This window comes from Amborella trichopoda, chromosome 9 (assembly GCF_054954075.1).
Source record: "Amborella trichopoda isolate Santa Cruz 75 chromosome 9, AtrichopodaSantaCruz75HAP2 v2.0, whole genome shotgun sequence".
NCBI lineage: Eukaryota > Viridiplantae > Streptophyta > Magnoliopsida > Amborellales > Amborellaceae > Amborella > Amborella trichopoda.
In genome coordinates this window covers 22,250,932-22,265,045 of record NC_142344.1, presented here as the reverse complement: position 1 = coordinate 22,265,045, position 14,114 = coordinate 22,250,932, and the positions used below count along the sequence as shown (strand labels likewise).

At 36.3% G+C, this 14,114-nt stretch overlaps 1 protein-coding gene across 2 annotated transcripts; it reads left to right on the top strand.

Moving 5' to 3' along the window:
- Window positions 1-6,195: 6,195 nt before the first annotated feature.
- Window positions 6,196-13,911, top strand: LOC18436456 (protein NUCLEAR FUSION DEFECTIVE 4). Of its 2 annotated transcripts, none has more exons than XM_006846476.4 (3): window positions 6,196-6,701; window positions 8,934-9,820; window positions 13,224-13,911. In XM_006846476.4, exons 1-3 carry the CDS (start codon window positions 6,378-6,380, stop codon window positions 13,687-13,689), a joined length of 1,677 nt encoding a protein of 558 aa, XP_006846539.1. In that variant the 5' UTR covers window positions 6,196-6,377; the 3' UTR covers window positions 13,690-13,911. The 2 variants fall into 2 exon arrangements, with proteins under 2 accessions (XP_006846539.1, XP_088701946.1); XM_088845820.1 differs by having other exon boundaries at window positions 6,591-8,832.
- The last annotated feature ends 203 nt before the right edge of the window (window positions 13,912-14,114 follow it).

Here is a 14,114-nt window from a genome sequence, read left to right as displayed (position 1 = left end):
AGTGGTTATTGATAATGCAGATTCATAATAAAAGGAAAGGGCATTGCTTATAGAAAGGGTACCACCTCTCTATTAGACTCCATGTGCATTATTTAAATTTAATGTTGAAAGACATTGGGAAGTTGAGGAAGGGGGCTTTCCTTTCTAAGAAGTACAATGTTGTAATAAAATTTTTATACAACCACAGTAACATCCATTCCATAACGAGAGGAGTTATTGTAGTTGAGAGGTAGCTAGGGAGGCGATCACGAGGTTTGCTACTGCTTTCTTGACCATACCGTCCATCCTAGAGTAGAAGGTAGGCTAAGGTCAATGGTAATGACATCGAATGGCAAGCAAATACAGTGACAAAGAGTCCTTAAGAAAGAGAAGTTGAGGAGATCCTATTATGCCAAGGGTTCTAAACGAGATTCAAAGAGATCGTTACTATAACTAAACATATGGTTTACGTATTGATGCTGGTTGACTCAGATATCAAGATAGTTATGGGTTTCTTATACGAGGTGATGAGACGTGCTTAGGAAGCTATTGCACATAGCGCCATCTTCATTAATGAGATCTTGCCAATCATCGATCGCAAGTGACATAATCAGATGCATTGCGATATCCATGCGGCAAGTAATTCAAATTTCAATAACGGGTTCGACCTATTAGTGTCACATGCACATTTCCTACCATGAAATTCTTGAATTGTTGTTACCTTGTTCTAACTTTCATATACCATATACCCGATATTTATTAAACATAGAGCATTGTTATGCGTCTGATGAGGTACGAGATGCTGATATAAATATGGGCATAACGAATTGCATTTACACCCTTGAACAGAATTCTGATGCTCAAGCACAGTGTATGATAGAAGTAAATCTTCATAAAAACATGGCTATTTTAATACAAGAGATTATTGTGCTTTGACATACTAATTTTCTTGGTATGCACATCTTGATATGTGTAGCTTAACGTGTACATGGATCGTGAGGATTGAATTCACATTCAACAATGCCATTAGGGCGATTCGATAATTACCTTTGGATTAGTTCTACAACTACATCACTACTACTATTTTATGATTTCAAGTTATCTACTACTTGATAAAGCATTACAATATCATTCTTTATTACTAAATATTCCGTATTTGCTTGTTTCAGATTATTGGTGGATGATGCGTGGTATTCGAATGCCGCACCTTCAAAATCTCGTCATTAAAATTTTGAGTGAACCACTTTTGCCTCAAGTTGTGAGAGAAATTTGAGTACATTCCAGTGGATACATGCTTCTAGAGGGAACAAGTTGAAGATTAAGATAGTGCGCAACCTCGTTTATGTCCAATATAACCTTGAACTTAGGTTGTACCAGATAGAGAAGTCTCCCTCATACTATAAGGTGCCGATACTAGATCAGGAGTTCCTAGAAGAATAAGTTGCACACATGAATTACAATGATGACATTCCAGCAACCAATGAGGGGAACGTGGTGGAAGACATGGTGGAAGATGAGGAAGACTTCGATGAGCGTAATGATGGGGATGACGACGATGATGGAGTAATGCGAGACGAGTGGCATGAGCCAACAGTCGTAGAGTGCTGGTGCCACAAGGTACTAGGAGCTCCCTTGGGGAGGAAGAGAGGCTTATATTGGTTTGGAAAGAAGTCGAGAGAGCCGAACATAACAACTACATCGCTAGAGAGAGGTACAGGTGGCCAGCACCATAGGTTGGTTATTCACGACGATGACAACAGTGATGATGGGCAAAACATAGGCCAATGAGGTGAGGAGCATAGGCAGTTTCAAAGTCTAGGTGATTAGGTCAAATAATTTCACAATGTAGTATTTCTACTTGGTAGAGAAGCACTGCTGCTGCCTTACATACTCCATCGGGCTTCATAACTATTTTTGGCTCAATGAACCGTAATAGCAAAACTCAAAAAAATCTCGAACCCCATCGTCATTCTTAGTACTATTGAGTAAGGTTTTTCACTATTTTGTAATATGTAATTTCCTTCAATAAGTTGTTTACTGAAGAATTATTTCCTTAGGTGCCTAAAAATTCTTTTCGGAAACCAATTATACCTATAATAGTTTCTCACTTATTTTATGTGATAATGAAAAAAAACAATGCATATTAAATTTTAATATTTCTTTTTACAAACTTCCCATTTTTTTTGCGGGGCTTTTAGCCCTATTTTTATGTTCAACACTTAACTCAGCTCAACTCGGGTCAAGTACAATTACTTTGGACTTAGGCCAAGTACAGCTACTCGGACTCGGCCTGAGTACTTAGTCCAAGTTGCACTTTCTAACACTGGTCCTTGTGAAAAAAAAAACTTCAAAAAAGAAATCTAATATTTTGCATATATATAATTTTATTGGAAAAAATTTATATACAGATGCAACCTTATAATGTAGAACTACGAATGCACCTCAAAAATCCATCGGAAAAGGTAGTTTTAATGTTGAAAAACCCTTTGATTGATCATCTTGACATCGAGATGTAAGATCATGAAAAATAAAAATATTTTAAGTCTCATAAATAGTGCATTTTACAACATATTATCTACACCGTCCATTTTCAAGATTTTCATATGTTTATAGATCTACTTGATTTTAACCATTTTTAAAATTTAAAATTTTATAATTAGGTATAACAATAGATTTTGAGATAAGCCTAAGAACATTTTACATTAAAATTATATACTATGATAAAATTTGAAGGTGCACCTTACCTCTACAACTATGGATGCATCTGTATGCCCAACTACATCCAATTTTATTTATTTAAGTTTTTTTTTTTTTAACCCAATCAAATTACTCGGACTCGTTCAAATAACTTGTATCGGCCAATGGACGAGTATCTCGATTAAGTCGAGTCACGATATCTTGGTATATAATAATAAAATATTATAATATTGTAAAATATTATATTACTAATATTAAGATATTAATACAATTTCCAGTGCATCTACAGGTACCAAACAGTCCCTTATAGGAAGTACTACCACAAGTACAAAACGCTAGTCCCTATGTCATTATTATTACCATATCGTACTATAGATGGATTGAGTGCTGCTACCGACATGGCTGCTACCGTAGTCACATATATCGGGTCCCACGTATCAAATGTCCATTAACGAAATTTAACGTTTGTAACCATAAGCTCCATGTACTTCAAAGTTGAAATCTCAGTAGTGAGTAATATTATATAGGGCCTAGGCTCTAAACATTCAAATTAAAGCATATTTCAAAAATTTTATTAGAAGAGATTGTATAAATATTTTTAAATTGTTCATTTCGACATCAAGATGCGTGGACTTGAGAAAAAAAATGAATTTTAAGTTTTGAAAATAATGCATCTTGTATCGTATTTTTGAACTTTCAATTTATTTTTGAACTTTCAATTTTTAAAATTATCTGCTCGATCTACATTATTTTTTGAAATTTAAAAATTTATAATTAAAAATAAGAATATATTTAAAAACTAATAAAACAATTTCAATATTAAAACCATCTTTTTTTTAACATTATTTGAAGGTGGGTTTTAATTTGAATGTCTAGATGCTCGGCTCTATACAAAGGGCACCCTATATAGAGACGGAACACTATGCATTACATAGTACTTCCTAATGTCGCCTCCTAAAAGAAATATTGAGTAGAATAGGTTGGGTGCACGGATTTAAATGGGTGTTGTGGTTTTCCAATTGGACACCATTCCCACCCACTGTGTGCGCTTGGTTGTGTCACCATTCCCATCCTTCACTTTATGTGGCCACCACGAACTCACAAAACCGCACCCGCCCTCTTCTTCCCTCTCTTTTGTCTCCACTTGCTTAAATAAGGGATGGCAATGGCCCAGGCAGCCGCCTGTCATGGTCAGCCCGGCCCTAAAAAGGTAGGGTTGGGGTTACAAGTTCTCGCCCATTGGAGGGTTGGGCTAGGGTCAGTGCCAGCCCATCCTAGCCTGGCTATTTGTTTTTCTTTTTGTTTTCTTTCATTTGTTTTTGGCCTGCTCGGTCTAACACTATGGGGAGGCCAAGGTCCAGCCGGTTGCTACACTTAATTTAGATATGGAAAAATATACAATGAGATGATTTATTTTTGGTACATGGACATCATACTTGATCTTGACAATTAAAAGCAAAATTGAGTGGCTACATTTATTTTAATGGCCAAGATTAAAGTTCCAAATTTTTTTTTAAAACCAATTGACACATCCAAGCTGTTGGATTTCACGTAAGATAGTTATATATAATCGTGAATTGAACTCCATGTACCCATAGTAAGTTGAAAGGGGTCTCATGGGATACAAACCTTTTAGTTATTTCTCCCAACTGCTGCTTAAACATCTAGTTTCAGTTGATTGTTATTCTTGATCTGAAGTTCTAAACAAATAGCTTTAAATTGTAAAATTTTGTTGTTTTTCCTTTTCAAAATATGTTCAGGTGTCATATCAGGTGGATTGTGTGCTTTCCAACTCCCTCTCCTCTTTGTTGTTTTCTCCTCCGAAATGATCCAACAGTGCTGCCACCTTTTTTCTTTTCTCCCCTCATTCATCATCAAACGCATAAACTCTAATAAAAAAGTCCCAATAAATTGGGGCCACAATTCTTTTCCTTTGCGCCTTAATTTATCACAACCGTTATACTACTATGGTGATAAACTAAAATAAGCAACACCTTGACAGTTTAAATCTTTATGATTACAAATTATGAAACTAACATTTCACAACAATGTAGTTTCAATCATGTTTACAGTGAGGCAAACCCCATTATGGATGATTTGGCAAAAAAAAAAAAACGAGCTCTTTTACATTTTTTCAGTTCTGTCCCCATTTGTTTTAAAATTTATATTATTGTAATTGCTTCTTTGATTTGATAATATTCAGATACTCTTGTTAAAAAAATGAAAAACTCCGTATTAAGTACGGCCAACGTAGTACTCTCTCTACTTATAATTATGTTACAATAACGTAACAAAACAGGCGGGCCCCTTGGCCCCTATGCTATAGAGTGAGCCCCTACAATACCACCATGCATGCACCATCTCTCTTGATCTCATGAAAACACACTCTCTTTCTCTCTCTAAAACCACAACCAAACACCCCCACTATAGCAAACAAACGAAAACAAAAACCTCAAGCCAAAAGATATTTACTCCCATAGAAGTATATTGTCCATTTACTCCCTCCGGTAAAATCTCTTGAGGACCCCAAGTTTTAGTGGTATAAACTTTTTAACATATAGGTTAACCTCAATGATAAAACTTTCCTAATTGCATTTAGGTATTTAAAAAAATAATGTTTCAAGATTGAATAAAATTGGTCCAATTTTGAGAAGGTGATATCTAAGTGTTGGAAACTTAAATTTCAATTTTTTTTCAAATTAAGAATAATCATTTACTTATTTTAAGATGGATACCAAAATTTCATCATCATCATCATCATTATAGTTTTTTTTCTAATCAATTGGGGTCGGCTACACGAATCTTGATATGTCATTCTGCTCTATTAAAGGCCATACCCTCAGTGAAGTCATAAGTCCCCATATCTTTCTAAACTACTCCCAACCACGTCTTTTTGAGCTTACTCCTTGTTCTTTTAAGTCCTTCCACTTGGACTAACTGTCATCTTCTATCAGGTGTTGTACTTGGTTGACGCCACACATGGCCAGCCCACCTAAGTCTATTCTCTCTCATATTATCGTATATTGGTGTCATACCTAAATTCCCTTAAATGGATTCATTTTAAATTCTATTTCTTCTTGTCTTGCCACTCATCCATATCAACGTCCTCATCGCCCCTACACTCATTCTATGGATATATTGTTTTTTGTCTGACCAACATTCCCAAAGAGCAAAACTGATCCGACAACTTGTCCTGTAGAACTTACCCTTCAACTTTATTGGTACGCAGTGATCACATAATATTCCAGTTGCACATTTACACTATTTCATTATAAAAAAATCTCTCATATAAGTCATTTGACCGAGGCAGGAGTAAAGTATGCTCCCAAGGAAACACAATATATGTGCCCAAAAAAGAAAGGAAAACAAGAACCGTAGTAAACCAAAAAAAAATAAAAAAAAGAGCAAAAGATAAGGTTAAAAAAAAGTTTCAAATTGGCTAGAAGAGGAACTCTAACCTTTCCACCTAGGTAACAATAAACACTATATAAGACCCATCTCCGCCCCCTCTCCAACCACACCCACTAACTAAACATCGCTTAGTCTTTGAGTGTGTGTGTGAGTGTGAGTGTGAGTGCATAGGCAATAGTGAGATTAAGGTCCAAGTCCTTAAAGCAACTCCCTCCGGTGTCTTGAGTGCCTGCGTGGGACCAAGCCCTTCTACTAACTCTCCTGGTTTTTTTTTTTTGAGAGAGAGAGCAATGGCACAATGCCTCGCCTTCGTTACCAACAAATGGGTGGGGTTCGTTGCCGCTGTGTGGGTGCAAGCCATCTCTGGCAACAATTACACCTTTGCGAATTACTCAGTCGCCCTGAAATCCCTCATGGGCCTCACTCAGTTACAACTCAACAACCTCTCTGTTGCAAAAGACGTCGGCAAAGCCTTCGGTCTTGTTGCTGGCTTCGCTTCCGATCGTCTCCCCACTTCCGTTATCCTCCTCATTGGCTCACTTGAAGGCCTGTTGGGTTATGGAGCACAGTGGCTCGTCGTTAACCAAACCATTCGACCCTTAAGCTATTGGCAGGTACTCTCCATTTCACTCCCTTGAACACCCTAATACTTCTTCGCACACTGGACTGGACTTCTCTTCTCGGCTCTTATTTTTTCCTTTCATAATTTTGGGTAAGCCAAGATTTCATTAAATAAAGAAGGCGAGGTCTACTAAAAGCGTCTTAAGGACCTGAGGTTTTAAGCCAACTGCGTTTTTCTTTTTCTTCGGGGGTAATTCAGTGGGGGAAGGCCGGCCTCTGCCTGTTTTTTCAAGTTGTTTAAGAGTTAAATTTTTTTTTTAAGATATTAATAGGGTGGTGTCAGTACCAACGGAAAGGGAACAAATTCTGAAACAGTGAATGACGGTTTAACCTTTAGACTTGTTGAAAATTTTACGCGGGAAATTATACATACCCCTTGACCCAACTTTATGGGAAATACATCACCGTCCCCTCCCAGCTAAACCCAAAATATTATTTAAACCAAATCAGTATTGTTTATTCTTACACCCATCCTAAGTAAAAATTTTATTTTTTGGATGAAAATACGCCATTTCAACCCATGATTCTCTCCATCTTATCAAGCTCACACTTTCACTGTAGGTTAGTCTAGCACATTTTGTGCCGTACCAACACATTTTGGGGCCCAAACGCCAGTCTGACATATTTTGTGTTGTATTGACACATTTTATATCTTAGAAGGCAGTTTGGCATATTTTGTGTTGGATTGATACACTTTGGGCTCTAGAAGTTGGTCGACACAAAATGTGTTGGACTGATATACTTTGAGCCATTGAAGTGAGTCGAGCACAAAGTGTATCGAATCGGCACACTTTGGGGCCGGAAGCTGGTCTAGCATATTTTTTATTAGACCGGCTTCAAGTAAAAAATTGAAGCAAGTCTTGCACATTTTGTGATAGACTGACACAAGTGGGATTGTGATAAGATGGGAGAGAAACATTGGTTGAAAATTAACTATTTTACTTGAGAGGTGGATGCAAGAATATACAATATTAGACTTAGTTATGTGATTTAGAAAGTGTTGAAGGGCATTGCTTGAATGGTATTGGTCTAGTGGGGGCAAATATGGTTTTGTCCAAAATATAATACCTTTATTCTTGTATACTTGGTCCACTTTCAAAATTAGTGTAGGAAAGCACGGCTCAGCCTTAGAACCTTCCTGGCCAAGGCGAGTCTGAGTAACTCGGCTTGTGTTGGTAGGTCTTGGCCAGGTTAAAAAGTGTTAAAAAATAATGATAAATATGTTTAAAATAAAATTAAACAAAATACATGTAAATGAGATTAAAAATAGTGAAAAATAGATTTTGAAATAATTAATTTGTGATCGGAGATATTTTATAAATAATAATTAAAAAAAAGTAAAAAATAAATATTCATGCCCAAAACACTTTACGGTCTCCCCAAAATGATACAAAACATAAAAAATATATTATAAAAAAATTTCTTATTCCTTTGAAATTTTTATATTTTTGTAATAACCCCAACCTTGACCACCAAACTCGGGATACTCAAGGCGTGAGTTACTGAGTCCAGGTTGGCTCGCCCTAGTAGTCTAGCACTGCTTTTCACCATAGCACTTATCAACATATTTTTAGCCTTATTAGGATAACATATAGGGAAAAGTTTATATAGGGTTGCAATCTTAAAATGTAGAATCACAAATACATCTCAAAAATCTATTGAAAATGTTGTTTTAATGTTGAAAAAACACTCTAATCGATCGTAGTGCATCTTGCCACATATTATGTAGGCCATCCATTTTCAAGATTTTCATATATTTATAGATCTACTTAATTTTAACTATTTTTTAAATTTAAAAATTTTCTAATTAGATATGAAAATAGAATTTAAGATAATACTAAGAATTTTCTACAACAAAATTACATGTTAATTTTAAGGTGCGCTTTAATTGGATTGTTACCGCACCCTAACATATAATATGTCTTGGATGCGCTTTTGAGGTGTCGGAATCAGACACGTGCCTGGCACAAGTTTTTCCCAAAGTTGTTAAATACAGTGTAGAGATAATAAAAAGACAAACCGCAGAGACAGATGATAGGAGTCAATCTCAGTGCCTAGCACTTTCACAAGTGGGTGAGCCATTAACTGGAGAATTCGCAAGCTCTAAGCCTCTAACCATGATTGGTAATGCTTGGAAGCAGAAAAAATTTGCAATTCTTTTGAATTGATTTATTTATTTTAATTGGCAAATTCTCTAACTTTCAATGCACACAATATTGCTTTAGATGTGCATATTCATGTGCATGGGGGGCAACAGCACCACATGGATGAACACAGCAGTGCTAGTGACATGCCTCAGGAACTTCAGGCGAAACCGCGGCCCCGTCTCCGGGATCTTAAAGGGCTACGTCGGCCTCAGCACCGCAATTTTCACAGACATTGGCTCCGCCCTCTTTGCCAACAACCCAGCGTACTTCCTCCTCATGCTCACATTCATCCCCGGCGCAGTGTGCATCCCCTCCATGCTCTTCCTGCGGGAGGTGCCCCCAGCCTCCGACACCGATGAGGATCGTCAAGAGGGCCGTTACTTTTGGGCGTTCAATGCAAGTGCTTTTGCCATCGCATTCTATCTCTTGATATTTGATCTCACAGGAAGTCACAAGGGTGTGGTATCTCGAGCATTTGTAGTGGGCTTATTGCTGTTGCTTGCCGCCCCAGTGGCTGTCCCCGTGAGTGCGGCTCTGCGGCCGTTTGCGAGCCGCAAATTGTGGGATGCCGAGGGGCACAAGGCAAGCCAAGAGAGCAAGGTTCAAGAGAAAGAGGGAGAAAGAGATGGAGAGGGAGAGGGAGGGAAAGAAGTAGTAAAGGAAAATGGAGAGAGTGAGAAAGAAGCAGGTAATGTTGAAGGGTTGAAAGAGGAGGAGGGGAAGAGAGGGAAGCCATTGATAGGGGAGGAGCACACGATTTGGCAAGCGTTTGGGAAGTTAGATTTTTGGGTGTTGTTTGTGTCATTGCTGTGTGGGGTGGGCAGTGGTTTGGCAATGATGAACAACATGGGGCAGATAGGAGAGGCTCTTGGGCGAGCAGACGTATCAGTCTTCGTCTCACTTATGAGCATATGGGGTTTCTTTGGCCGCATTGCTTCCGGAACCCTCTCCGAGTATTTACTCAGGTCCTCTCTCTCTCCCTCTCTATTTATTTATTTATTTATTTATATACTATTTTTACTTGTTCATTATTTTTTTGGGGGGCAAATTAGGTACCACACTATTGGGGGTGCTTACCCTTTGATGCTATTTTTGTTATAAATTACGACACCGGACATAGGGCCTATACTGGACAGCTGGGCATATACTTTATGCAAGCGAAAGAGTTTTCCAGCGTTCGTATAACCAGGCAACTATTTTTTTTCTTAAGTTCTTGTCCGGTAGTGTTGATACTGTTCAGTGGTTGATACTGATCGGTGGTGTAGTTTTATGATGTCCGATGTTCATATTACCGAACAGCTATTTGAAATCCCCCAAAATCTTGTTTGCTCTTTCTTCTTGATATTTTTTCTCTTTCCTATGTGATTGGGAAGTTTCAGACAATTGCTCTGTAGAGAGGGGGAGCTCTAGGTTGTAGAGAGAGAGAGAAGAGAAGAAATGACAGGAAGAAAGGGCGGACGGGATTTTGGGGAATTCCAAAGAGTTGTCCAGTAATACGAACACCAGACAGCATAGAACTACACCACTGTCCAGTATCAACACTATTGGACAAGAGCTTAACAAAGAAACTAGTTGTCCAGTAATACAAACACCGGACAGCTCTTTGTGTTTGTAAAAAGAATAAGCAGTGTCCGTACATAATTTGCTCTTTTTTGGGATGTTATACTATGAGACCATTTATCTTTATTATAAGGAAGTCACAATTACTCATAATCATTGAATGTCAAATTAGATGGCTTAGAATGTATCACAAAGTTCAATAATTTTAATTTTTTTTTAACTTTGAGTCTACTCAATGACACTCTTACAACCACCCGATTTAAAATTTGATGGGCAAGAGTGTTTGTGACCTCTTTGTGCCAAAATTAAATAGTCTATTTGTATATTTTTACTTATTTTGGTTAATTTTTCTCAGTTATTTATCCCTTTCTTTAGTAAGGTGGTAAATTTAATGGGGAAATTATACCCTTTAATTTGTACTTTTTAGGCATCCTCCCCTAACCGTTTTGACACCACACTATTAACTCCAACAATATTTTTCTTTACAGCCACCCTTAAATAAAAAAGATAAACTTTTTTGGGCCAAATGCCCCCCATATTAATATTAACCTATGTTTCAAAACATGACGCCCAACATGTGTCAATCCAATACAAAATTGTGTCGGATTGGCTTGTGGCACAAGTTGAATATAGACATGGTCCAGCATGAAAAATGTGTTGTACTTGTCCTATACAAGTTGTTTGGTCTGGCACAAAAATGTGCAGGATCAATACAAGTTGAATAAAGAGCTAGTTTGGAACAAAAAATGTGCCAAACGGGCTCTAAACAAGTTGTACGGGTCCGGCACATTTTGTGTGAGACCATCTTAGAGAGAGTGCAACACGTGGCAAAAGAGATGATATTTTATTCCAAAGAAAAGTTAACTCGAAGCGGTTGAAAAAAAAAAAATAGTATTGAAGTTAATAGTGTGATATCAAAACATAAATTATAATATTTATAACTTTCCTAAATTTCTTTCTATCGCTCTAAATAAAGCACTTTCAAGTGGATGTGAAGCAACTCTCTCACAAATATTAAAAAGGAAAAAAACAAATTGAGAATAATATAGTTAGTGCTTACCACAAAGAAGTATAGCAAATGACTCATTTTGAAAAAAAAGAAATCGGTAGGCGCACAAAAAAAGTGCCCCTAATCAGATTTGCGGCGAGCGTGTTCCTCAACTCGATAGTGGACAATAATATGCAATGCCATTGGTTAAGAGGCTTACTACGCCAGCATCAAATCATGGACTCCCTGGATGCCTGCGTAGGTAAGAAGAAACCCCAGGAAAAGAATGGACAAACAAACATAAAACCAACCGTGAATTGCGGTTGTGGTGCACAACAACTTGATTCGTGGTGGACATCAGTAAATAATTAATAGAAGTGAAGAAACCAAAGAAAAAGTGATGCATGAATAAACAAAGCTAAAACGGATTGATAAGTTCTTTTGGAGGAATTATTAAAGGTGCGTTTGTTTTTCTGAAAGATATTTTATGAAAAATTGAATGTTTTTAAATTGAAAAGTTGAATGCTTTGTTATGGAAAGTTTATATATGTATTATAATATTTTTTTATAATATAATAGAAGATATTTATAGATTGATTATATAGTATATGTAATATATAATATTACTATATATTTATATTGTATTATATAATATATATGTAATATTTTAAAATATAATATTATGTTATAGTAATATTATATTATGTTATATCATAATAATACTAATATTATGTATTGGGAATGGATTCTGTCAGCCCGTGGGCTGATTGCTACAATGTCAGCCAACAGTCTAGATTGAACTTACAGTCACAATCTCATTTCGCATTTGAATTTTCAATTTTTTTTTGTACAAAAACAAATCACTTGAAATTTTAGGTCTTCATTCTTCTCATTAAGACACACCTAATAAAAATATTAAAAAATAATAATTTGCTAAACAAAAATTAAACAAAATACTCCCGAAAAGTTTTGGGGGCATTTGATCAATATTTATTTTATAAATTATTTTTTTATATTTTTATTAGATTTTCTTATTTTTGAAGAATAGATTCTCAAAATTTCAAGTGATTTGGATTTGTATAAAAAAATAAAAATTTAATACAAAATGAGGTCGTGATCATTGGATCTGGCCTTGATTATTAGCTGACCTTGTGACAAAGTAATAAGAACTTTTGTTGAAAAATTAGTTTCCGAACTTTAGATAGAAAGTGTGAAACATACGCGAAACTTTTTAAAAATATGAAAGAGTAGTTTGAGAAAACAAACACGCCCCAAGTGTTGCGTCTATTTTCCTTTTGAGTTAGTACACTTTAATCTTTCACGCAGAAAGGTATTCTACTATCACGGGAGTAGATCGGTCATTTACTCCCTCCGGTAAAACCCCTTTTAGAATTAATTTTAGGACCTAAATTTCTGGGGATGTAATCTTTCCAATCCCAACATTAACTTCAGTAATAAAAAAAAAAAAATCCTAATAATAACCTCTATGCATTTGAAAAAATAATGTCTTGAGGTTGAATAGAGACTATTCAATTTTTAGATAGTGAGAAGTGAGTCTTAAAAAAGTTAAATCTAAAAAAAAAAAAAAATTAAATAATCATCCAATAATTCTTAAATAATTCCCAAAATTTTCATATTAAAATAAGATCTCTCAAATAGGTCTTGGAGGAATAGAAGTAAACCATGCTCCCGAATTAGCATGTTATACGTGCTCATCTTTCCATAGTCACTCTATGTTTACTCTTCTCCTTATCGTTTTTTCTTTTTCCTTATGAAAGGTATCGCAAATGTTTACTATTCTCATTCCCATGTTTTTACAGAAGGTCAGCTACGCCACGACCTCTATGGAATGCTGCCTCTCAGATTTTAATGGCGATTGGGTACTTTATATTGGCATTTGCATTGCCAGAATCACTCTATATTGGCTCTATTGTAGTGGGAACATGCTATGGTGTGAGGATAGCAGTTTCAGTTCCAATCGCATCTGAACTGTTTGGCCTCAAACATTATGGCATAATCTATAACACTATAATCCTCACTCTCCCCCTTGGCTCCTTCCTCTTCTCGGGCTTACTCGCGGGTATCCTGTACGACGCACAAGCCACACGAGGAGCAGGGGGTAGCAACACCTGCATCGGTGCTCATTGTTACAAGGCGGTGTTTGTGATCATGGCAATCGTGAGTTTGGTCGGATTTGGACTTGATATTTTGCTGGCATTTCGAACCAGGGATGTGTATACTAAGATCCACAAGATGAAAAAGTCAGCTCAGACTCCAACCTCTTAAGAAGTAAAACAGGGCAAGGGCAAGCGCAAGAAAGTGAAACGAATAATCATGTCAAAAATGTTGTGCCTCTCAACTATATGTAACTCTTGTTTCACATTTTCTTCTGTTTTTTCTCTCCCCTTTTGAGAATGTCAGCTGAAATTTGAACCTTGGACATGGTGTTTTGGTCTATATCATGTATACTGTAAATTTCTTTTTATGAAATATCAGGTTTTACATGCACCTTGGAACATACCTATTACATTGTGTAAGTCCACCATTTCAATATCTTTTTTGGAGATGGATTTTCAATTCAACATTTAACAAATTCATCATCCAGAACATTAGAAAAGATTAAGGCTTAGAAATGGTCTATTATATAATTTCGTTTTTATCCATTCATTTCAATTCTTCGATGATTATCAGCTGCAACATTACATTCATGG